General features: G+C 44.4%; 3 protein-coding genes and 1 non-coding gene across 6 annotated transcripts in view; 2 read left to right on the top strand and 2 right to left on the bottom strand.

The window, feature by feature from the left end:
• Positions 1-5879, bottom strand: part of LOC100761624 (protein KIAA0100) — a 29638-nt gene extending 23759 nt beyond the window's left edge. The window contains exons 1-11 of the mRNA XM_027426589.2: positions 5707-5879; positions 4858-4987; positions 3965-4014; positions 3570-3717; positions 2851-2969; positions 2424-2484; positions 1952-2141; positions 1236-1359; positions 958-1082; positions 638-705; positions 396-541 (exon numbers count right to left, since the gene is read on the bottom strand). Of these exons, the coding sequence (XP_027282390.1) occupies positions 396-541; positions 638-705; positions 958-1082; positions 1236-1359; positions 1952-2141; positions 2424-2484; positions 2851-2969; positions 3570-3717; positions 3965-4014; positions 4858-4987; positions 5707-5774 (1229 nt within the window). The 5' untranslated portion in view covers positions 5775-5879. The remainder of the gene's footprint in view (positions 1-395; positions 542-637; positions 706-957; positions 1083-1235; positions 1360-1951; positions 2142-2423; positions 2485-2850; positions 2970-3569; positions 3718-3964; positions 4015-4857; positions 4988-5706) is intronic.
• Positions 5880-11140: 5261 nt separating this feature from the next.
• On the bottom strand, positions 11141-23296 carry Sdf2 (stromal cell derived factor 2). Its single transcript, XM_027426597.2, has 3 exons — positions 23098-23296; positions 16513-16709; positions 11141-11795 (listed from the first exon to the last, which is right to left on the bottom strand). Exons 1-3 carry the CDS (start codon positions 23246-23248, stop codon positions 11508-11510), a joined length of 636 nt encoding a protein of 211 aa, XP_027282398.1. The 5' UTR covers positions 23249-23296; the 3' UTR covers positions 11141-11507.
• Positions 15152-15259, top strand: LOC113831371. Its single transcript, XR_003487387.1, has one exon. It is a non-coding gene; the product is annotated as a U6 spliceosomal RNA (small nuclear RNA).
• Positions 23297-23329: 33 nt separating the features above from the next.
• The window catches only part of Supt6h (SPT6 homolog, histone chaperone and transcription elongation factor), a 37620-nt gene continuing 35790 nt past the window's right edge, over positions 23330-25159 (top strand). For 2 of the 3 annotated variants that reach the window (XM_027426594.2, XM_027426595.2), the window contains exon 1: positions 23330-23733. The gene's annotated coding sequence lies outside the window, so the exon portion shown is untranslated. Of the gene's footprint in view, positions 23734-24001; positions 24136-25159 lie in introns of all 3 variants that reach the window. The other variant, XM_027426596.2, reaches the window with a different exon arrangement.

Below are 25159 nucleotides of genomic sequence, written 5' to 3'. Positions count from 1 at the left end.
AAAAGACTAAGTTTGTCAGATTGCTTCTCCTTCCAACGGTAATCTGAAGGAACCCCAGAAAAATGAAGTTACACAAGATGAAATTTACACACCCATAGCCAAATAAGTCAGTATCAGCAATATAACAAGATTCACCCTAGTAACAAGATCACTAACAAATAACTTTCTCTGTGCAGAACGATGCAAACACTACACACATAAAAATGGCTCTGTAGCCGGGCGCTGGCAGCACAGGCCTTTAATCCCAGCACTTGGGAGGCAGAGGCAGGCGGATCTCTGAGGCCAACCTGGTCTACAGAGCGAGTTTCAGGACAGCCAAGGCTACACATGGTTATCTTGAAAAACAAACAAAAAACCATCCCCCCCCCCAAAAAAAAACCCCAAAAACACTTCACCTTTTTTTCCTTTGTTTAAGATCAGATGAACTAGCTCCTTGGGTCTCCAATGCTAGCATAAGCAGCCAATGAGAAAATTCCTGGTGTCGGTAATGAATGATACAAGTGTTCAAAACGAGAGAAGCTGAGAGGTCAATGGTGGTTACCTGGAGATGAGAAGACCCCCAAGGTTTAACTCCCATAACTCATAATGCAACAATGTGGAGAGAGCAGAGAGATTCTTGGTAGTGTGGGCAGCACACCTGGACATTAGCCTTGAGGGAGTTGAGGCAGACAATCCGCTGGCGACTCTGGGACAGCAACAGCCCATCTATAAGAAGCCAAAGAATGGATGAGGGGAAGACAAAGGGAAGACACAAGATAAAACTAGGAGACAGACAGATACAGGCAAGAAGATGAATAAATCGTTATCAACACCTGTAAGTTAGGGTCATTTTCTCTCATTATGGCCCCTCCTTCCCTACCCCAGTTACAATGATATTAAATTACGGAACCATGCTGGGCATAAACACAGAATGCTGGTCCTCCCTTCTCTTTAGTAACAGTAACCCCTTCCATGAACCTTCCAGTATGAGCTCAGTGCTCATCTGTGCCATATCATATCTGGCTGTGAAGCTGCGAAGGGGTGGCTGGTCCTCATCACGGTGGCACAGGAAGTGCAGCAGCTTCAGGGTCCAAGTCAGGTGCCTGAACCGGAGATAAAGAGTCTACATCAGAGAGACCTGGTCCCATTCCTCCCTCCTCCCCACAGAGAAGCTCAAAAAAGATACTAAGACTGTAATGGAGACCTAGCAGACAACGCACGTTATCACTGTGACACAGGCACAGGTGCAGCCTCACCTCTTTTGACTGTTCATAGACAACACCACACTTGTGTTCTCCATCTTCACCTTGACCTGGTCTGGCAGTTGCTGGAGGAGGTATAGGCCAGGCAGAGTTGGTTCAGCAGGGTTTTCTGTCAAATCTGGATACAGGAATCAATAATATCAGTAAGAACCATCAATCCTTAACAGTCTCAAATCCTTCCAGCTCTACCTGTCCTCTTTGGTCAAATCCTCACACATCAAGGAGGATAAAAAGGTAAGCTAAGCAAATGCCTAAAAGGACACAAGGCCAAAATACCGTCACAGATCTGGAAACCTGGTGTACTTCCTTCCCCAGACTCCAAAAGCATAAACAGTATGGTGAACAGTTAGGTATAATGGAAAGAATATGGACTTAGCATTAAACAATTTACATTCATTTTACTAACTACAAAGTCTCAGCAAGTTATCTAGCTAACGGTTCAAGAGTTCTTTCCTTATTTGTAAAATGCAGAAAATGTAGTGAAAACGTACATAAAACACACAGTATACAACACATCTAACTCATGGCACGTAACCACTGAATGTTAGCTTTTTGACTCAGAACAAGGAAATGCCTATTTCCTCTAAGAGTCAAAGGTCATGGTGTCTAAAGACTCACACCTGAACAAATGGTGAAAACACTGGTTTTTCACCTTCCAAAATAATCCCTGAGAATAAGATAGACAAGAAGCTCAAAGACTGGAACTCTACCTGAACAAGAAACAGACTTGGATATCCGGCCTGGGGCCTGACACAGTAGTTGACTATGGAAGAGACCTTCATGGAGCTCAGCATGGAGCGTCCACACATCCACAGTGATAGCCCTCAGGTGCCAACTGTTGATGCCCACCTGCAGACACAGGTCCAGGGCCAGTGAGAGCTCTACTAGGCATGTATCCTCCTGTGTAGGAAGTTTTGAAGTTTTAGATCAAACTGGAATGGTCTGAAGCCAGTGTGGTGATACATACCTATAATCCTAGTACTCAAAGAAACTGAGACCCACCATGAGTTCAAAGTCAGCCTGGGCTACACACCAAGCCAGCCATGGCTATACATGACAAAACAGTCTCCCCAAAACACACAGAGCTACAATGGTTAGAGAATCTAGAATGCAAGCACCCTAAACTTCTTAATATCTTATGCTCAAAAGGAAATGAACTATCAGAATAATCATGACACTCACCAGCTGACCGCTCTTCAAGATTTTGCTATTGATCTTTGATAGGTTCACCTGACAGATTAGACTGGGAAAGAAAAAAATAAATAAAAGCATTTAGTCCTAGCACGCAGGAAGCAAAGGAAGGAAGGTTTCTGTGAGTACAAGGACAGCCTAGTCTGCATACGGAGTTCTAAGACACCCAGGCCTGTATAGTGAGACTGTCTCAAAAACAAAAAGCAAAGAAAAAAAACTCCTGATCCTTTTCCTCACAACAGATTAACTATCTCTCATTAATCCACTGGCTAGAATTGACAAGGCAAGCAGAAACACCCAATCTTGGCATCTCCTCAAAACTGCATGGAATGAGAACCTAACACCTAGGTAAGGAGGCTCTGACATTCAATTTCCCTAAAGTAACTCCAAACAGGGACACTACAGACCCCCCGCCTACCTTTTCCCATCACTATCCACAAGAAACCTGCTTCTGCTCATCTGGATGTGCCACAGGGACTCAGAGGTGGCCACCTTGAGAACCATGATGTTTATGGCCTCTACGTGAATGGAGAATAGCTGGAAGGAAAAAGAACCAGCAGCAATCACTGTAAAGCATCACTTTTCCTTCCCAGCTGTGAAAGGAAGGAAGATCTTAACATTTTATCCCCCAAATAGAAAAAAAAAAAAAAGCCACCCCCAGTCCAAAGCCAACCAACCATCCCTGGAATACAGTTGAGAATAGTGGAAGTAGGGCCAGAGAGATGGCTTGTCAAGTACTCCTCCTGAGTAATTCCCAAACCCCACAAAGCAGCTCACAACTGCCTGTAACCAACTCTACCTCAACGTTGGTCATTACACACGTCTGAGCACACACATGCTCGAACACACACACACACACACACACACACACACACACACACACACACACACACACGAAAAAAAAATACTTAATTTTTAAAAAGAATCATAGAAGGGTTGGAGAGATGGAACAGTGGTTAAGAGCACCAACAGTTCAGTTCTTCCAGAGGACCCGGATGGCAGCTCACAACTCCAGCTGCAGAGTACCTGACACCCATGGCAAAACACCAATGCACATAAAGTAAGTAAACTAAAAAAACAAAAAACAAAAACACAACAACAACAACAAAAAAAAAAAAACCATAGAAATAGTCTCACTTGGCAGAAGATCTTCAACAAGGATGGGCTAAGGGATGGCTCCTTCTGCTCCACCTCCGTGTTCTGAGAGAACGGGGCAGAGAGGCTAGAAACCTTCTGTAGGTCTGTTCTGATGCGTACTTCTCCAAAGCACAACGCCACATAGTGTCTGTCCAGAAGACAAGCCTCATTATCATCTCTTTCCTCCCTCACACCATCTCTCCAGTCCCCCGTAGCTCAAATAAACCTCCCGTTGTTTTCAGCATATCTCACAAAACAGTACTTGGACTAACAGGAGACTCCAGCAAGAACTTCCCTCCCACCTTGACTAAAATGTCTCCATAGAAGAATTTCATGGTTAAAGCTCAGCTTCAAAATATCCCCCAAGGGCAGAAGTAAAGACATACAGTACTCACGGTAGATCATGGCTAAGGAGTTTGCTGGAAATCCACAAATTGTCAATTTCCTAAAACAGTATGAAAGAAAGCTGTGTACATTGGCTGGTAAGAAGGCAATGATAGGCAGCTTTAGAAATCAGAAAAGCTCCTAAGAAGGAGCTTTTCTCACAGGAGAAGGAAGTTCTACTGGCCCTCCCACTAAATATACCCAGTGCTCTTTTACTGGTTTCTCCGACTGGCACTGGGCATCTTGGTCCTCATGATGATGTTAGTTGAATTTGCTTAGTAGTCTCTTTTATGGATATGTGGTCACCCTATTTCCTCTTTTAAATTAGAACAGTAAGTTTCCTGTTTCCTGTTATCTTTCCCCTGTTTTTTTTTTTTTTTTTTGTATCTTTCTTTCATACCCTGGGCTCTCTGAGCCATTTTATTTTGTTTGGTGCTAGATAGTAAACAGGACCCAGCATATGCTAGGCTTTACCACTGAAGCACTCCAACTCCCTGTAATTCTGAGACAAGCCCTCACTAAGTAGCCCAGGCAGGCCTTGAACCTATAAAACTTACAAAATCCTCTTGCCTCAGCCTCTTGAGTAGCAAGGACTACAGGAGTATACTACCAGGTCTAGCCCTATAAACACTTTAAACAACTTGCATCGATTGCACCAATCCTCCAAGTAGCTCCCAAGATCCTCTTGGGGTTTACTAGGAAAACTCCCCATGAAGGAAGCTAAAGTTTGAAATTTAACTAGATCAACCACTTGCCCAACAACACACAAACACACTATGAAGGAAGCTAAAGTTTGAAATTTAACTAGATCAACCACTTGCCCAATAAAACACACACACACACACACACACACACACACACACACACACACACACACACACACACGGCGATTCCAAGAACTTACCACCGTCTGCTGGTGCTGCTGAAACTTAAGACTGACATTTTGGATCCAAAAAAATCGGAAGGAGCCAATCTTTAGCTCTGCCTGCAACTTCCGCTGACACCACCTGGTGGCCAACCGGACCACAAGCCACCTGCATAAAAATCAGTTTAATCTTAAGACCCACTCTCCCCTGTTTGGCCTTGCAATGGATGGTATCCTGAGGCCCGATTTTTCTTGGAAACTTCCCGATTTTCCTAAAGCACTTCTCTGTCACATACTTTCAGCCACAATAATTAGGGCCACGGGTTCCTAAATTCAAACGAAACCAGACAAACTAAACTCACCAGACAGGACAAAAAGAAAAAGAAAGAAAGCAAACCTCAAATCTTTAGGAACCCAAAAAGGTCCTGAAAAGCTGTCAAAGTGAAGGCAGCCGTGTTAAACACGTCATCACACACTCCCTAGAGGGTCGCTGTCTGCGTCCCCACCCTGCAGAGGTCACACTCGGGACAACTCAAATACCGCTCTTCCCTAGACAGCCAGTCTTCCCGACCTCTCTCCAGGGCGGGGCTGCAGGTGCCCTTCGCAATCTGGGAAGAGGGCATGGGGGTGGGGGCGAGCGGAGCAGGAAAGGAGACCACCGAGAGGTCCCTTCCTCACAAGCACCTACTCAGTCCCTGGCCTCCGCGTTGCTTAGGGCCCCGCCCGATGCCTCAGCGCCCCGCGCCCCCACCTCGCCTTCCCTCGCCTCAGTTGGGACTGAGCGCCCCCTCCCGCCCCCACCCCCTCCGCCTACTGCGCCGGATCAGCCCGCGCCTCCTCCAAACCCTCTTCTTCGTCCCCCCCACCGTTGTGGCTGGAACCCCTCACCGGCCTAGGAAGAGTGCGCTAAGCGCAACCAGCAGCAAGACCAACAGCGCGGAGAGAAATAGAGGCATTTAGGTCCGGGTCCGGCCCGGCCTGGCCCCGACCCCCGCCATGCCGGGCCCCGACGCCGGAACCGCACAGCGCCGCGGCGGGCCTCGGCCGCGCACGCACACGCAGGGCGAGGAAGCGTTGATGCGCGCGCGCACCCCCGCCCCGGCGGAACGCCGACCATCCGGATGTCTCCGTCCGTGTCCCGCCCCGCGCACGCAAGCACCGAGGCCCGACCCACTGTTTGCGCGGAGTGGAGGCGTGGCTCCGGAGAGGGCGAGGTAGGGGGGGCAGATGGATGGACCGCGAACGCGCTGCTTTGAGCACCGCGCCCAGGGCGCAACCTGCCCTTTCGCGGCCCACTGTGGAGTTCTTTGCTCGCGCAGCGGGGCAAAGGTCGGGAGTCGGCCCGACTCTCCTGGAGGTGACCTGGGTGGCTCATTTCCGCCTCGTGGAGTTCCACTTCCAAAACGCATTCCCTAAGGCAGTTGAAGAGCCCGCCTGGCTTTTTATTGCCTGTCAGGGAAGCTGGCTAAAGTTATGTGTCCCTAGGTCAGGCGTGATCCTGTCTGCAAATGATTGAAGAGGAAACCAAGAGGTAATTGAAAGACCGCAGATATCACCTCATCCCACAGGGAAACCAGTGGCGTCTACTTTGTTTACTGTCTGAATACTGTTCTGGCCAGTTAGTATCCTTTAACATGCTGCGTGCAAAGAGCCATTCTGTACAATTTATAGAAGTTTTAGGTTTGTGCGATGTGTATGGCATTACCAAGAACTGGAATTGGGACAGGTGGAATATAGCAGAAGTAGTGAATATTGTTCTGTGCCTCTTACTTACATGAACTAGGGAATTCATGGTCAAATCGGGCCAGAGTGAATTTTGATTTCTTCATTGTAAAATGAAGGAAATAGACAAGGTCTGTTATGATTATTCTCATGAGTCAGTGTTTGAATAATGGCTTACTAATACAGTTCAAGATAAAGAAATCCTGATGGTTCCAAGGCATTATGGAGTATTTGTGTTCTTGGCTTTCAGGTCCTAATCTCCATACAATCTTTCCAGATTTTACTCCAAATTTCTCTTTTGGCCCCTTCAGATAAAACTTCAGGGCATGTGAGATGGCTCAACAGGTAAAGGCACTTGCTGGCAGGCCTGAGGACTCAAGTTCCATCCCCCAAACCCATGTAATGGAAAGGCGGCACTGACTCCCACAAGTTTTCCTCTGACTTACACACACCTGCAGCCTTGCATTAGTGTGGTTTCTCAATGCTCAGGGATGGTCCAAGAACTTAGCCCAAGTCACAGAGGCATATATCACAACATGTCTTCCTACTCAAACTCATCTTTTGGGAGTCTCTGCTAACACCAGGGCCAGCAGAGTAACAATCCAAATGAGGCAAGAAAACAGTTCAAAGTCAATCAGTAACTGGTATTGGTACACACACACACTTCTAGAGTCTGGAGTCTGACACTGGGCAATTTATTTTAGGCATATTTAAGCAAGGCATGATTTGGGGGAAAAAATCTGATAATTAACTCAACCCAGTGTATGTAATAAAACTTAAGACGTGTTCAAATTGAAACTCCTTACAGGGCTGGAGTGATGGCTCAGTGGTTAAAAGCACCAGGTTCAATTCCCAGCACCCACATGGCAGCTAACAACTGTAACTCTAAGATCCAATACTCTCATACAGACATACATCCAGGCAACACCAATGCATACAAAATGAAAATAAGTTAAAAAAAGAAACTCTTTACAGAGTACATATGGCCTCTTCCAAAAAGATTTGTTCTATTGACTGAGAACAATATTCAATATTCAATAAGGGTTTCGGAAGAATGACGGAGTTTAACATAAAAGTCTGTGGGAATCAGGAGTGGCCAGGCCCTATACAGATAGCACAGAGGTGACCCAGGTAGGCTATGGTAAAGTGCATGACATCTCCCGTAAAGATGGATTCTGATAGGCTGGACAGTGGTAGCGCAGGCCTTTATTCCCAGCACTTAGGAAGCAGAGGCAGGCGGATCTCTGTGAGTTTGAGGCCAGTCTGGTCTACAAAGCTACACAGAGAAACCCTGTCTCAAAACACACACACACACACAATGGGTGCTATTGACTGGGAACACTCAAGATAGAGGCCTAGGGAGGAAGAGTCTAGGGGATGTGGTCCGGATCTACAGGTAGCATACATTGATCACCAGGGTATTAACTACATCCATTTCCAGATTTCTGGGTAGAAAATAGGTATACATCTCCTCTATTCCTGTTTCCCTAGTGCATATCTGTGAGCACAAGGACCTTGTGCCCTCTACATATCTTATTCAATCTGTTCACTCAGCTAAAATAGCTAGTGATTCCCTTCTTCACCCACAAGTCTCTTTTTCGGGTTTTTCAAGACAGGGTTTCTCTGTGGCTTTGGAGCCTATCCTGGAACTAGCTCTTGAAGACCAGGCAAGCTGGTCTCGAACTCACAGAGATCCACCTGCCTCTGCCTCCCAAGTGCTGGGATTAAAGATGTGTGCTACCAACGCCCAGCTGGATTGAAGTTTCTTATTAACATCATGGGCCATGCCTCAAACAGGACTGATTATTTGCAAATATTCCACATTAACAATTTAAAGCAAACAGGAAACAGTAAGTTTCTAAAATTAAAAAAAAACTTGTATTAAGTTGCACATGGTGGCATTAACCTTTAATCCTAGCACTCAAGAGACAGAAATGGGTTGATTTCTGTGGTTTTTGGGATAGCCTGGCCTATATAGGAGTTCCAGGCCAGCCAGAGAGCAACATAGTGAGACCCTGTCTCCCACACATAAACATAAACCCCAAAAAAGCAGGAGTAGAGAAACAGCTCAGCAATTAAGAGCACTGGTTGATCTACCAGAGGATCCCAGCATCCAGGTCACAACCATCTATAACTCCAGTCCCAGGGAATCCAGTTCTCTTCTGGCCTCCTTGAGACTTTAGTACACAGACAAACATTCAATCAAACACTTATATACATAAAGTCTAAAAAAGAAAGAGGGGCTGAGAGATGCTTCAGTGGCTAAGAGCACTGACTGCTCTTCCAGATGACCTGGGTTCAATTCACAGCACCCACATGGCAGTTCAGAACAGTCCTTAACTCCTGTTCCAGGGGATCCAATACCCTCATAAAGACATTTATTCATGCAGGCAAAACACCAGTGTACATAAAATAATTTAAGAAAAGAAGAAAGAGAGAAAGAAAGCCAGGCAGTGGTGGAGCCTTTAGTCCCCAGCACTGGGGAGGCAGAGGCAGAGGCAGGTGGATCTCTGTGAGTTGAGACCAGCCTGGTCTACAAATGAGTTCCAGGACAGCCAGGATTGTTACACAGAGAAACCCTGTCTCCAAATAAAACAAACAAACAAAACAAAACAAAAAAAGGAAAGAAATTCCACCACATTGCAGTCACTTCTGTTCACCACTGCCAAGTTTAAGAAAATAGGAGCAAGCTGGTGATGGTGGTGCATGCCTTTAATCCCAGCATTCAAGGAGGCAGGGGCAAGCCCATTTCTGTGAGTTTGAACTAGCCTAGTCTACAAAGCCAGTTCCAGAACATCCAGGACTGTTAAACACGAGAAACCGAGGGGAGGGGAGGGAAACAAACAAGCGAAAAACAACCTTAAAAAACGATATTCCTACTTGAGAATAGGAATAAAAAAACTGGCTTCCAAGAGGTAAACAAAACTGTAGTGTAGCTAAAAAGATCAAGTTAGACACAGTTCCCATCCCAAAATTATTACTTTCAAGAATGCAGGCAGTTACTCAGTTGTTAAAAGTGTCTACCTTGCATCAAGTCTGGGGAGATGAAATGGAGGCTCGTACATGGTGCCTACTATTAGTGAAAGACCCCCGAAGAGGTACTTTCGTAGAAGGAGACCCGCACCCAGGAATCAGCGAGACCACGGACTTGGATGCAAAACTGCAAGAGGTTTTATTAGAGATGCGGGTACCCGGGGCGACTTAGCTTCTGTGAGGCCAAGCACGCCGAGCCAAGGGAAAGGGGTCCTTATATAGGGAAAAAGGCGCAAGCTAGGAGCAGGGATTCTATTGGATAATTCTAATGAGGCATTGTACAGAGCTATTCCCATTGGTCAATGTATATGAGGCGCTATACAGGGTTATTCAAATGAGGCAAAGTACAGAGTTATTCAAATGAGGTGAAACACAGAGTCTTTCAAATGAGGCGAAATACAGAATCATTTCTATTGGATGGTTCAAATGAGACACAGAGCCATTCCAGATCAGCATATTCTCAAGGTCTGGTGTCTGGTACAACAGACTCAATTCCCTCTCCCTCCGCGTCCAGATGGCTGACCTTGGGGGCGGAGACCTTGGGACAGAGTGTTTCTCATATGGGCGGGGGCTCAGGGGCAGGGCTCCAGGCTGGGCTCACTTGGTGTTTGTTCTCGTGCCGGCCCACCTGGTGCTCGTTCTTGGCCAGGCGTGCGGCGGGTGGCGGGGGGGGGGGAAGGCCGCCGGGGGTGGGGATCGGGGAAGCCGCCGACAGGAGGAAGAGGAGACAAACTTAAGAAAGAAAGGGCTAAGGGGCAGGGGTCTTTCATTAGCAGTGAATTACGATTGGTTTTACTAACCCTCAGTACTTTTCTCATCTGAATAACTTCAGTTGTTTTGTTTTTTCACTCTTTGGGGAGCCTGCCACTCTACTCCCAAATAAATACATGGAGACTTATTACACCTGGCCTTAGATAGGCTGATTTCTAATCAGCTTTTCCAACTTTAAATTATCCTGATCTCTTTAACTATGTTTTGCCTCTGAGCTTTTTACCTTTCTTTATTCTATATGTCTTTCTTTCCTTCTTACTCCATGGCTAGCTGTGGCTGGCCCCTGGCGTCCTCCTCTCCTTTTCCTTTTCTCAATCCTCACTCCTCTCTCTTCCCTCAAGCCTAGATTTCTCCTTCTATTTCTTCTCTCTGCTTGCTAGCCCTGTCTATTTCCCTCTCCTGCCTAACTATTGGCCATTCAGCTCTTTATTAGACCAATCAAGTGTTTTACACAGGCAGAGGAACACAGCTTTACACAGTAAAACAAATACAGCATAAAAGAATGCAACACATCCTTGCATCATTAAATAAGCAGCATAAACAAATGTAACACATCTTAAACTAATATTCCATAACACACAACAGATCCAGGTCTATTATGCTGAATTCTGAAGGTCTTAGTGAAGACATGCTGGGGAGGGAAGAAGTGAAGGTACAGAAAGAAAAGGCTTATATGCAAATAAACCTAGTAAAATGGCCCACGGTGAAGATTCCCAGCATCTTGAAAGTCTTAGGACTTGAGGATTTTGCTTGCAGATCCTGAAATAGCCCCCCGAATAAATGACTACACAATGACTAGAATTCTTTTTAAATTTTTATTTATCATTTTGGAAAAAGGAAAATAAGGGAAAGTCAGACAAGTGAACAAGCCATGATGACTGAAGGTAAAATTTCCCAGCTAAGAGGGAGGTTCCTCAGCTTCTCTTATCAGTATGAATGAAAAAGATCTCTGCCTTCACAAACAAGTCCTCTCTAAATCTGGGAGGTCAACAATTCGAGTGTGAAGGACTGCAGGTCCAAAAGCAGCCACTGTTTTCTACTGTGTCCCTCCATCTCAGTGGGGCCTAAGCCACTGCTCAGAACCTGGAGCAGGGATCCCAGGGTAAAGCAGCAACAGATGTCTACAAACACTGTGTGGTGACAGTGGCTCAGAGGATTTACAGTCATAGCTCTGCATGATGGACTTCTGCCTTCAACAACTCACTGGGCTTCATAAAGATGCCTTCCATGGCCTTCCAATAGTTGTTCTGACTTGGCTGGGCCATACCATGTACCTCTTTTTGTCCACTTATAGGTCGACCATATTGTTCTCCTGTGACAGACAGGAGTACTTCAGTGGAAGAATGTTTGAATCTCACTTCACCATCTCTCACCCAGTAAGGGCCATTACAGAGCACTGTCCAGTCATCCAAATAGTCGCCTTCACCTTCCTCCCCAAAGGCACTCACCTCCTGAGAAACAAAGTGGCAATGTTAACATATTGTCAGGTCTGAAAAGTGGAGGACAGGAGCTCAGAATGGTAGAGCACACCTACAGTTCTAACATTTGGGAAGTGGAGATAGGAGGGTCATGGTCAAGACCATCCAGCTACATAGGCAGTATGAGGGGAGCCTACATCACAAGAGACACTGTCTCCAAATAAATAAGGAGTCAATAAGAAGAAAAGTAAAATTATCCCCCCCCAAAAAAACTGGAACTTTCTGTTGTTTTGCACAAATTTGGGGTTTTTGTTTGTTTGTTTGTTTAATTGTTGTTGCTGTTGGATTTCAGTTTTTTGAGACAGGGCTGCTCTGTGTAGCCCTGGCTGTCCTGGAACTTGCTTTGTAGACCAGGTTAGCCTCAAACTCAGAAATCGAACTGCCTCTGCCTTCCACGTGTTGGGATTAAAGGCATGTATCACCATTTCTTGCTAGTTGAAGAAATTTTAAAATGAAATAAACTATGGAAAGATAAAAAGACACAAAGAACACAAGAGAAAACTAGTCTTAGATTATGACTCAAAACACTAATTTTTAAATTAATATTATACCTGCCATGTGTTTTATTCTTAAGTTTTTTTTTTCCTGTTTGCCTTTTAAATACCACTTATGTGTGGGTACACACATGCTATGGCATGCATTTGGAGGCCACATGACGACTTAAGAGCTGGCTCTCCTTTCACAAGGTAGGTAGGTACAAGATCAAACTCAGGTCATCAAGTGCCTTTACCAACTAAGCCATCTTGCTGGTGCTCATTAATTTTTTTTTTTTTTTTAAGTTTTTAGAGATAGGGTTTCTCTGTATAACATCTCTGGCTATCCTGGAACTTATTTGTAGACTCGGCTGGCTTGAACTTACAGAGATCCACATGACTCTGCCTCCTGAGCACTAGGATTAAAGGCAAGTGCCACCAATGCTCAGCGGCTTAATTTCTTGAGTTAAAGACAGGGTGTTGCTTATTGCCCAAGATGGCTATGAGCCCATGTGGACTCAAGTAATCTTCCTTTTAAGCAACTGAGACTCTGGGTGCACACTGCTGTATATGGTCTTCTAAACAAACTCTTTACTATTTATCTTAACTTTATTCTAAATTGTGGGGAAGGGACAGCATAAACATACACTTCTTTGTTCTGTCAGGTGAGGACATAAAAGAAGTCCCAGCAGCACACGCTTGTGAAGAGCCTAGATCTTGGTTCTAATGCTATTTTCTAGTAAACAGAAGCAGGTTCACTAGGGAAACAGAGGATTTCAGAAGTGAGGCAAGAAATACACTAGATGAACCTTGAGCATCTTTTAGTACCAGAAAATAAGCAAGTGCTTTAAAATGCATGCATGTATGTGCACACACGTGATTGGATTCCATCAAATGGATAGACATGTAAGTCAGCTGAAAGAATTGCCAAAGGCAAAAGCTGAATAATTTGAACAATAAAATGAAGACAGTTAATATTGGGATGATGGGGGATGTCTTTCTGTATATATGTTTCTCTTATTGGTTGATAAATAAAACACTGTTTGCACAATATTGGCAGAAAGATAGGCGGGACTAGGAGATGAGAATTCTGGGAAAGGTAGTCAGAGGGAGACAAGGAGTAACAGGTCCGGACCCTTCTTTTTGGTAAGATAAAACCACATGGAAATACTTAGATTAATAGAAATAGGTTAATAATTAATACAGAGCTAGTTAGTAAGGAGTCCTAGCCATTGGCCAACATCTTAATAATTAATATAGCGTTTCTGTGTGTTTATTTGGGGCAAGGCAGCTGCAGGACCTGGCAGGACAAGAAAACCTCTGCAACACTGGGTTATAATTCAAATTACAAAATATATATGAGCTCATACTGGTATAAATGAATAAATGAATTGAGAAAAGACATACCCAACCCAATCCAAATAATTTATGTAGCTATTTCAGCCAAATGTCAAGGAATATAATCTCCTAACTACCAAAGTGTGGACTGGACACAGAGATTTCATAGAGGACAAAATGAAAAGCATGACTTTACAAAAGAAACCCAGTGAAACCAAGCGAGCAAGGTTAAATTTACTGTCATAAGTCATGTTGACAGAATGCACCCTTGATAGGATGTGATAAAAATAGTATTTTACGGGCTGGAGAGATGGCTCAGAGGTTAAGAGCACCGACTGCTCTTCCAGAGGTCCTGAGTTCAATTCCCAGCAACCACAGGGTGGTTCATAACCATCCGTTATGAGATCTGGTGCCCTCTTCTGGTGTGCAGATATACATGGAAGCAGAATGTTGTATACATAATAAATAAATAAAATCTTTAAAAAAAAAATGGTATTTTACCCTATGGTCTTCCTCACAGCTTTCATCGTAAGAAAAACATTAGACTCCAAAGGTGGGTTATTCTTCAAGATTGTCAAAGTCAGTGAAAACAAGGAAAATCTTAAAAACTACAACAGCTAGAGGAGTCTAATGAGTCATGGCAACTAAAAGTATATCCTGTAACAGAAAAAGGACATTAGGATAAACAAAAGAAATGGGGGCTGCAGAGACAGCTCAGCAAATAAGGGCACTAGGTGCAGTCTGAGAGGATCCAGGTTGGATTCCCAGCACTCTCACAGAAGCTCACAACCATCTGTAACAGCAGTTCTGGGGGACTCTGCCCTTTTCTGACCTCTGAAGGCACTAGGTAGGCATATGAGGCACATACATACACCCAAGCAAAACACTCATACACATAAATCTCATAACAAAAAACTAAAACAAGAATACCCTGTGGGGGGTTTGGGGGCTGGAAAGATGGCTCATCAATTAAGAACACTGGCTGTTCATCCAAAAGACCCAGGTTCAATTCCCAGCACCCACATGGCAGCTCAAAACTGTAACCCCAGTTCCAGGAGACATGTAATCCTCACAGACATACATGTAGGTGTAACACCAATGCATATAAAATAAAATTAAATAAAATTATTTAAAATAAAGACTACCCAATGGACTTTAGTTAGGAATAATGTTGTCAACATTGCTATGTTAACTGTAGCACATTTGCTTCACTAATATGGCAGATGAGGTTTTAAAAAGTAGCAAAGAGATGGAGCTTAAGAGATAGCTTGGCAGCCGGGTGGTGGTGACACACACCTTTAGTCCCAGCACTCTGGAGGCAGAGGCAGGCGGATCTCTGAGTTTGAAACCAGCCTGGTCTACAGAGTGAGTTCCAGGACAGTCTCCAAAGCCACAGAGAAACCCTGTCTCGAAAAACAAAAACAAACAAAAAGAGATATCTTGGCACACTTATGAGATAGTCATTTCTCCAAGTCTGCAGAAAAGAGAACATTCATACCTACAAAGAAAAGGGTTAATGTGCTCATTTTAGTAGCACATACATTAAAATTGGAATAATACAGAGATTGTAATGCATGGTCCCTGCTCAAGGAGGACACACAAATTTGTGAAATGTCCCATTTTTCGGAAGTGTCAGAGTACACCATATAGCATGGGTTGGTTGAAGAAAGAAGGCATTCCAAGGTGAAATTTTAAGGCCTAAATGGCAGCAGGAAAAGTCTAGCCTCTCTGAGGTACTGAACCAAGAACAGCCGTACAAAATCTTACTTATTGATTGTTCCTCATACCAAGGTCTAATTTACATGTCTTACTAAAGGAGAGCATCACATGCCCCCATGACTCTAATCCTTTATTACGTATCGCCTGCAATACATAATAATAGAAGAGCCTCAGATGTGCCTGAGGTATCTTGTGACCAAAGTCCTGGGATGGCTACAATGCCCTTTCAGCAAAACAATCACTGTTTTCCACAAGGATTCTTCAAGGTCAAAATAGTACTTCTTCCTCTTTTTTTTTTCTTTTTGGTTTTTCGAGACAGGGTTTCTCTGTCTCGAACAGCCCTAGCTGCCCTGGAACTAGCTCTGTAGACCCGGCTGACCTCAAACTCAGAGATCCACCTGTCTTTGCTTGCCAAAGTACTTCTAACAAATAGCTGTTCATTCTAATATTTATCCGGGATACAATGAGTCTGCTAAATTCCTATGGAAGGGAGGGGGCAGGGAAGGAGGAATAGAGGGAGGGAGGGAGGAGGGAGGGAGGGAGGGAGGAAGGAAGGAAGGAAGGAAGGAAGGAAGGAAGGAAGGAAGGAAGGAACCAAGAGATCAAACAAGTCAACTGAGCAAGGCAGAGCAGGTGTGATGGCTATTCTTGGTTGTCTGGAATGAACTATAATCTAGAAGTGGAGGGAACACTTGTGACCCAGATCTTTATCTGGGCCCCACCTGCTAGAAATGTATGTCAGGACAATGGTAGAAGGAAGGGTTTGTTCTTTACCTGCTTGGCCTCACCTTGTCAGCACCTCCATTCCTTCTTCAGTGTCCTAGCAGACCAGCTGGGGCACCAGCCTCATGGGACTGAGAAGCTACTAGATTCTTGGAGTTTCCATTCATAACTAGCCATTCTTGGACTGCAGCCTGTAAGTCACTCCAATAACCCCCCCACACACACCCACACAAATACACACACACATATATAAACATATATATGTATATACAAACACACACACATATATATGTATATACAAACACACAAACACACACACACACACACAAACACACACACACACACACAAACACACACACAGATTCATTCTGGATATTCTCTGACTCTGGAGAACCCTGACCAATACTGCAGGGATGATACATTTCATTCCCCCTCACCTGGTTTCCAGAAAGAGGTGAAGTGAAATGGTGGCTGTGGAGGTTTCGACCAGTATTGATGTGTGTCAGTCGGATGGGCTGGCCACACTTGATGGGGGTTCCCCTTTCACACACTGTGGCAGTCTTCCCCCGTATTCTCCAATAACTGTTGCTGTCATCCACAGAGGTTACACCTGTCACTGACTGCTGCCCACTACCTGCAGGCAAAAAAAAAAAAAAAAAAAAAAAAAAAAAAAAGTAAGGCAGAGAGGAGCAGCAGTTTGGAGTGGTTCTGAAGAGCCATTTTCAATATGATGGCAGCAAGCAAGAACTCATCCATGGTTGGTAAAGCTTCTACAAACTTTACATTGTTTTTTGTTGTTGTTGTTGTTCTGTTTTTATTAAATGTACACCTGCAGGCCAGAAGAGGGCACCAGGGCTCATTATAGATGGTTGCTGGGAATTGAACTCGGGACTTCTGCAAGAGCAGTCAATGCTCTTAACCTCTGAGCCATCTCTCCAGACCTGTTTACATTGTTTTTAAGAACACCTGTATCACACCTTCATTTATATCCTCCCTAGATATTAAAGATCTTGAAATTTCACTCTTTTTTTTTTTTTTTTGGTTTTTCAAGACAGGGTTTCTCTGTGTAGCTTTGGAGCCTATCCTGGCACTCGCTCTGGAGACCAGGCTGGCCTTGAACTCACAGAGATCCGCCTGCCTCTGCCTCCTGAGTGCTGGGATTAAAGGCGTGTGCCACCAACGCCTGGCGAAATTTCACCTTGTCTCAAAAAAAAAACCAACCAACCAACCACAAAAACAAAACAAAACAAAACAAAACCAGTAGCTACTGTTTTAAGAGCAGTCATGACTATAGGTAAGAAGAACACTATGCTGTAGTATGTTGACTATAGAATGAGACATGTCCTGTGAGATGGCCATTTGCTGAATTTTCATTGCACCTTTAAGGCCTAGGACAAGCTATGAATTTAATCTTCTGTGACTGTGATGAGTTCAGCAACGAGACAGGATGCTAAACAGGCAGAGTATGAAGAAAAACAGTTTTAGATCTGGTGGTGGTGTGTGTGGAGAACTTGGTATTCATGATTATGAAAACTACTGTCTAAAGACACTGGTAGTGCTTGGAAGCCACTTGCTCCTTCTGTTGGAGGTGCTGGGATTGGGAGAACAGTTAGCAGAGGAATTCACCAGCTAAAGTTGCTCAATCCCCAGAAGGACCTGTCCAAGTAGCTGCAGGTCCGTCCCAGTAGGTAATGACACGACAGAGAAGAGAGACTGTAGCAGCTGCTGCTGTGACTGCCAAAACTGCTTGAGCTCCCACTAAGTTCCAAGATGGGGACCCCACCACCAAGAAGTACGGTTCCTTAGACAGTCTGAGACCTCCTATGGGCCCACCAGTTAGCCTTCCCCTGATCAAGGGGCACCTACAATAAACATGCTCTCTTTAGGAATGAGACCCTATTCCTCAGGAATGTGTCCACCAACACCCTAGGATATTATTGGCAAATACCAGACTTTCTTGTGAAACTGAATAGCCTGTGAGCTTTCTGTCCCCTGCTGTACTAATTATAGCTAATATTAAATACATAGACCAATTAAATTGATTAAAAAAAAAAAAAGCAAGAGAGTTCAACCTAAACCCTTCTTCTTCCAGGTCCAAGGATGTGCCCTGTCACAAAAGTGGTATGGTATGGAGGAAATACTATGTTGGTAAAATTTTACTTACGCAACCACAATGTTAAAATGTAAAACGTGCTAAATGTTTTCATATACTGCAGATGAGATACATATTAAAATGTGTGAAAAAGCCAGTGAGATACAGGTAAAGGCACCTCCTGCCTAACCCTGACAGCCCAAGTTCATCCCCAGAACCCACATAGTAGAAAGAGAACTGACTCCAGCAAGTTGTTCTCTGGCTACCAGATGCATTCAATGACACAAACACATCCTCCCCCACACAAAATAAACATGAAAAGGATTGGTTTTAACATGTCACATCAGAAAATTCCATGGGAGTAGGTTAGCAAGATGGCTCATCAGGTAAAGACATGCCAGCAGGCCTGGTTACCTACGTGCCATCTTCAGAACCCACATAAAAAAGCTGGGCATTGTGGCTCACACTTGTAATCTCAAGACTGGAAAGGGGGAGAAAGCCAACCTTGAGCCACCTGACCTGCCAGCATAGACAAATTGGTGAGCCCCAGGTTCCTATGAGAGATCATGCCCCAAAATAACAAAGTGAGTGCCAGGGAGATGGCTCAGTGGGTAAAGGCACAAGTCACACAAGCCTGACAACATCAATTTCCAGAATGCAGGTAGAAAGTGTAAAGGGGGTGGGGAGAGACAGTTACAAGAGTACTGCTCTTCCAGAGGGCTGGAGTTCAGTCCCCAGCACCTATATAGAGCATTCATAACTACCCATTAACTCTCACTCTAGGGGACCCAGAACTTCTAGCCTCATAGGCAACTGTACTCATGAGCACTTGCACACACATACACTTTTTCTTCTTTTGAGATAGGTTCTCTCTATGTAGTTATGGCTGTTCTGCAGTTCCAGGGTGGCCTGGAACTCAGAGATCTGCCTGCCAATACCTCCTGAGTGCTTGAAGTAAAGGTCTGTATCACCACACCCAGCACACACATAAATCAAAAATAATAAAAATACTATTTAAAAACAAATACAGCCAGGCAGTGGTGGCACATGCCTTTAATCCCCGAACTTGGGAGGCAGAGGCAGCCTGGTCTACAAGAGCTAGTTCCAAGACAGCCTCCAAAGCCACAGAGAAACCCTGTCTCCAACGCTCCCTCCCCACAAAAAAACAAATATAAAAGGGGCCAATGACTTGACTCAGTGATTAAAGGTACTCGATGTCATGCCTGATGGCTTGAGTTTAATCCTGAGGATCCACAGTAGGAGAGAACCAGCCCCCCCACACTCCCCCCCCCAATACACACACACACACCCTGAATGCCTCAAATTGTCCTCTGGAAAGTTCTATGTCAGTCCTGAGTGCCATCTCTCTCCAAAATTGAAACTAAATAAAATATTCTTTGATCATATAAATTTGTACATGTTAAAAATACTGAGTGAGGGGTGGAGAGATGGCTCAGAGGTTAAGAACACTGACTGCTCTTCCAGAGGTCCTGAGTTCAATTCCCAGCAACCGCATGGTGGCTCACAACCATTCATTATGAGATCTGGTGCCCTCTTCTGGTGTGCATATATACATGGAAGCAGAATGTTGTATACATAATAAATAAATAAATAAAATCTTTGAAAAAAAATACTGAGTGAAATATTTAACTGTAGTTTTGTTTTTTGAGACAGGTTCTCTATGAAGTTCTGGCTGTCCGGTAGCTCACTTTGTAGACCAGACTGGCCTCACAGAGATCCACCTGCCTCTGCCTCCACAGTGCTGCGATTAAAGGTGTGTGCCACTGTCTGGCATTTAGCTGTAAGCGTTAAAGAAAAATGTACTATCACTTACCAAATTCTTTGCCTGAGTAATTTGGATTTTTTGTTTGTTTTTCAAGACAGGGTTTCTCCGTATAACCCTGGCTGCCCTAAAAGTCACTCTGTAGACCAGGCTGGCCTTGAACTAAGTCACTCTGTAGACCAGGCTGGCCTTGAACTCCACCAGCCTCCCATGTGCTGGGATTAAAGGTGTGCACCACTACCACCTTGCCCCTAATTTGGATTTTTGTTTGTGTGTTTGAGACAGGGTCTCACTATGTAGCACTGGCTGGTCTAAAATTCACTAGGTAGACCAAGCTGTCCTCAGAGAACTGCCTCTCTCTGCCTCCTGTATGACAGGATTAACAGCCTCCTACCCTGCTTGAATATTTGTTCTCACATAACTGATACCTTTTATTCTGAGACAGGTACTATTACTGTCCCAGCTTTACACTGGAGTGTTAAGAAGGGTGAGCAATGTACCCAAGGTCATGGAGCTATGACCAGTCTGGAGCTGAACTTAGGTAACCTGTTCTAGAATACTACTATTGCAACACATTGAGTCCCAGGGACATCTTTCTTCTCCAGTTCTATTTTCTGTCAAATTCTTCCAGTCTACTTATTCTCAAAAACTCCAGAGATACTTTTCTTCCTGGGTGGACTTTCCAGTGTCCTGCCTGACTTCAGGCTTTGGAGGATACTTCCAACAAAGTAACAAAGCCTCAGGCGTTTTACTAATTATCTGGTGAATGTAACAAACTATCAGCTCCTTTCCCCTAATCTATTCTACTACTCAACCCATGTCTTTGTTACATCTTTTATAGCCTTCCATTTTTTTAATTTTTATTTTAATTTTTGTGACAGGATCTGTCTACAGTGTGTATCCTTGGCAGGCCTGGAACTCCTATGTAGACCAGGCTGGTCTGAAACTCATAGAGATCCACCTGCCTCTGTGACTCCTGACTCAGTTCCCCTTCCCACTTCTTGTTAATGCCTTCCAGCTCACTCAGTCTTGATCTCTACCTCTAAAGAAACAATTTTTATTAGATTTATTCATTTTACTTTTTGTGTATTTTGCCTGCATGTATGTCTGTGCATGCTTGTGCACACAGAGGTCAGAAGAGGGAGTCAGATCCCTTGGAATTAGAGTTAGTTTAACCATGTGAATGCTGGGAATTGAACCTGGATTCTTTCTAAGAGCCACAAGTACTCTTAACCACTGAGCCATCTCTCCAGCACTGTTCTCTACATTTTAATCATCTCTTTAATTTTTCATTTTCTTTTCAACTCTCTACTTCCTCGGGAGACCTCCTTATACCTTGGGAGTAGCCAGAATTCTATCTGGCCTTATTCTGTTCCTAAACACTTGGGTATCCAAATAAATTCAAGTAACATTTACTATAATTTTTCAGATTGAGAACCACATAGCTCATCCTGAGCAATCTGATCTATTCATGTATCTTCAACCACTATCTGGACAAGAATGTTGTATCTAGGCAGTAAAATGGTAAAGACTGGCACTCTCTCTCTCATTGGATAAATGTGATTAAAAAATTAAAGCCTTTAATCTCAGCACTCCAGAAGCAGATGAAGGAGGACCTCTGCAAGTTCATGGTCAGTCTGGTTTCCATATTAAGTTCCTGAGAGCAGGGCAGCCAGGGCTAGATAGACTCGTCTCAAAAAAAAAAAAAAAAAAAAAAAAGCTTTTAAAAAATATTGTATATAACTCTGTGTCACAGATTCCTCTCTTAAGGCTCAGACTGAACATTGTTTCAAAATCTGGCTACCCACAAGGACCACTGGTAGAGATTTGAAGTCTGCTAGACCTCTCTCTAATTACATTTTATTTTAGTAGATCCAAAACAGGAAACAGATTGAATTAAAATGTAGTAAGCCCGACATATAGCTAGGTATTTACTGAATAAGGTGGCTAGGACTACAAAGATATACCAATGCTGACTATACATCCCCATAAACTAAACTGGTCAGACAGGTTCTTAGAGTTGGGAACTACAGACTAAACCAGATGGGTTAGTTTCTCTTTTACATCTCACATTGAATCTCATAACTTTTATTACCCACCCCAATATGGGGACAGAACCTTTCCAATGCCTGGTAGATATTCTAACAATTAGCTAATTATAATCAGCCAGTCTTTGAACTTTTTAAAAAAGATTTATTTATATTATGTATATGCCTGCAGACCAGAAGAGAGCACCAGATCTCATTATAGATGGTTGTGGGCCACCATGTGGTTGGGGGAATTGAACTCAGAACCTCTGAAAAGCAACAGTGCTCTTAATCTCTGAGCCATCTCTCCAGCCCCCACCTTTGAAGTTCTTTTGTGTTGTTTTGAGATAGCTCTCACTATGTAGTCCAAGCTAATCTTGAAGCCACAATCCTCCCAATTCAGCCTTTTGAGTGCTATTTGTCTTGTTTTGTTGTTTAATCCACTACTGTATCTCCTGTCTAGAACAATAGTAGACACCAGAGAAGGAGCTCTTTACATCTATGCCGAATGAATGAACCCACAAATACTTAGCATTAATTGCATATGATAAAAAGCAGACTTTTCTCTACAATGTCTGCCAACGTTTAAGTTATTTAAGGAAGCTATTGCTAAATGAAAGAGTGCCAAAAGGTATGCGCTAATAAAACAAGTACAAGACAAAGGTTTGTAATAAGAGACTTGAAATCTAAAACCTCAGAGATTCAACATAAGTTGTCAATACGTCTCTCTCTCCAGCACAAAATAGTGGCAGCCCATGGAATCTGAGATTTTAAAACTGGATAGATTTGGATTAATCCCTGTCTCCATCATTCACTAGCTGTAAGCCTTTGAGCAGTATCTCTGAGTCTATTTCTTCACCTGTGAAAACAACTTTACTATCTATCTCAACACAAGGTTTAAAATTGGAATGTGTATGTGTAATATGTTTAGCACATAACTCATCAAACAGAAACTAACATCACGATTAAATTTCCTTAGCAACTCGGTCGTCCTCGTCGAGAATCTCCCTAGGACACCTTTAACTTTCCAAGACCACGCCCTCAGAACTTGAGGCCCCGCCCCCTCCGGGGGTTCTCCCGGCCTAGGCAGCCCACCCAACCCGACTATCCCCCTCAGTACCTGACCCATAGCGCACGTCATGAGAGTGCAGTCGGACATTGTGGCGCGTATTGAGTAGCTTCACCACAGAGCCGCAAGTAACGACAGCCATATCGGACGCTCCCACAGCGCTCCATAAACCACCCAACAACAGAAGCGATAAGACAGCCATCCTGGATTCGACAGCCCCTAATCATCCAAGAAAATTTGGCCCTTCCCCGGAACCGGAAGCTAAGGGCGGGAGAACGACGAGAAGGAAGTGAAGCCACCTTAACCTGAATCTTTATGGTTTCTTTGGCTAGAGCGGCTTAAGGAACACGCTGAACCAGGTGGCCTTCGGGCCCCCGCTTCCTCCTGGTTGCTCTAAGGCGGCTACTTCCCTTATGTACCCTCAGTCAGCGCTCGCACACTCGAGACGAAATCGCCGGACACGCAAGGGGAAAGGAGCGCCGGAGGTGACCCGCCCACTCCTAGTGACAGAGAGCCGGAAGTGACGTAGCACGTTTACGCAGTAGCGGCGACGGTGGTGGCGGCGGCGGCGTCGGCTGCGGAGGACCCTTGCGGTGGGTCCGGACTATCCTTTCCAGTCTCGGTTCGGCGACTCCATTTTCTTCCGTGGGAGCTAGGCGCAGCGGAGAAACAGCGGCCTTCAAACAGGTAAAGCTCAGCCTGGAGAGTGTTTCTGGCGTGCGCAGGTGGCGAGCCGGACTCCCGGGGCCTGGTCCCATAAGGAAGAGGCTTCGGGGTGCCCGCTGTGGGAAGAAGGGGGGCCCTGGCCTTTGCTGATCTGCCGGGGGAAGGGGACAGGAAAGCGTAGTGGCTGCTCAGCATGTCCAGGCCTTTCCCCACGCAGTACCACCCGGAACTGTGAACTGGGGTTGCCTGTTGAATCAACAGGCTTTCTGGGATCCCTTCTTCCCCATAGCTCTGGAATCTGGGCCACGCGAAAAATCTGGGACTAGAAGAGACCTAAGGGCTTCTTACATGACATCAGGTGATCGTATTAATTATCCCAGGCGTTTGGATCCTACCGGGCTATCGGTGTGGTTCAGCCATGAGGTCGGTGTACTGTGCTGAATGTTAGCTCTTCTCACATTGTTGAATAATTGAACTCCTCCCCCCGCCCCACCCGGATGGCTAAGCCCTTAACCCTTTCCAAAAGATGCGAGTTTGTTCCTGCGTAATTCAATTTCTCAAACACTTGCGACCTACCGTAAATATCAGAATGAGTAAATAAGAAATTTGTGTTCTTGTTTGATATCAGGTGCTCAATTTAAGTAAGTAAAGCAGTTTCCCTGTGTTACTGAAAGAATTGATGTCTATTTTCCTTTAGGAGTCAGGTTTCCTATAATATCTATATGGAAAGTCACTGTAATATCAAAAATAATAGGGTAATTTTTTTTTCGTTTTCTCCACACACCCCATTCCTGCTGATCCCCTTCTTCACAGTCCCCCCCGCCCTACTTTCATTTATGTTTCTGTGTATGTGTGCGGCTCAGTTAGTTAATTTAAGGTTACTTACAGGAACGTGGGTGAGGGGTTATTCAGAGAAGCCTAGGCTACAACCCTAAAGAAAATGTGCTCCTCCCCCAGCAACCATGAGTTGCTATAGATCCTTAGGACTGGTGGGATCCCATGAGCCCCTCCCCCCTAGCAACCGTTAACTGCCCATAAATTTTCAGGGAGGGGAGGGGCCTGAGCCCCCTCCCCAACAAAGGAGTATTATGCTACACTGCTTGGAAGGTGTCAAATTAATTGAGGGAGGAGTAGTTCCACTGTTGGACACTGAAATTGATACTTTGTAAGTCTTCAGTGTTTTAGCTATCAAACAATTATAATAGCAACATTTGAGAAGCTGACCCAGGCTGATCCAGCTCTCCCCTCATCCATGAATTGAGAGACCCTTTCCGTGCCTGGTGTCCCATCACTGCAAGCTTATTTTATTTGCTTGGCTTGTGTGGCTATTAGATTAGATTGACAAAGTGTTAATACTCTCCAAAAGAGCTTAATCTTACCAAGGGATTAATCACACCAGAAAGTGGTACAGTGCTGAAATTCAATCACATTTTATATTACCACTTCT

This window comes from Cricetulus griseus, chromosome 7 (genome assembly GCF_003668045.3).
Source record: "Cricetulus griseus strain 17A/GY chromosome 7, alternate assembly CriGri-PICRH-1.0, whole genome shotgun sequence".
NCBI classification, from domain to species: domain Eukaryota; kingdom Metazoa; phylum Chordata; class Mammalia; order Rodentia; family Cricetidae; genus Cricetulus; species Cricetulus griseus.
The sequence above is the reverse complement of the archived record's forward strand: the minus strand, read 5'-3'. Positions and strand labels throughout refer to the sequence as shown.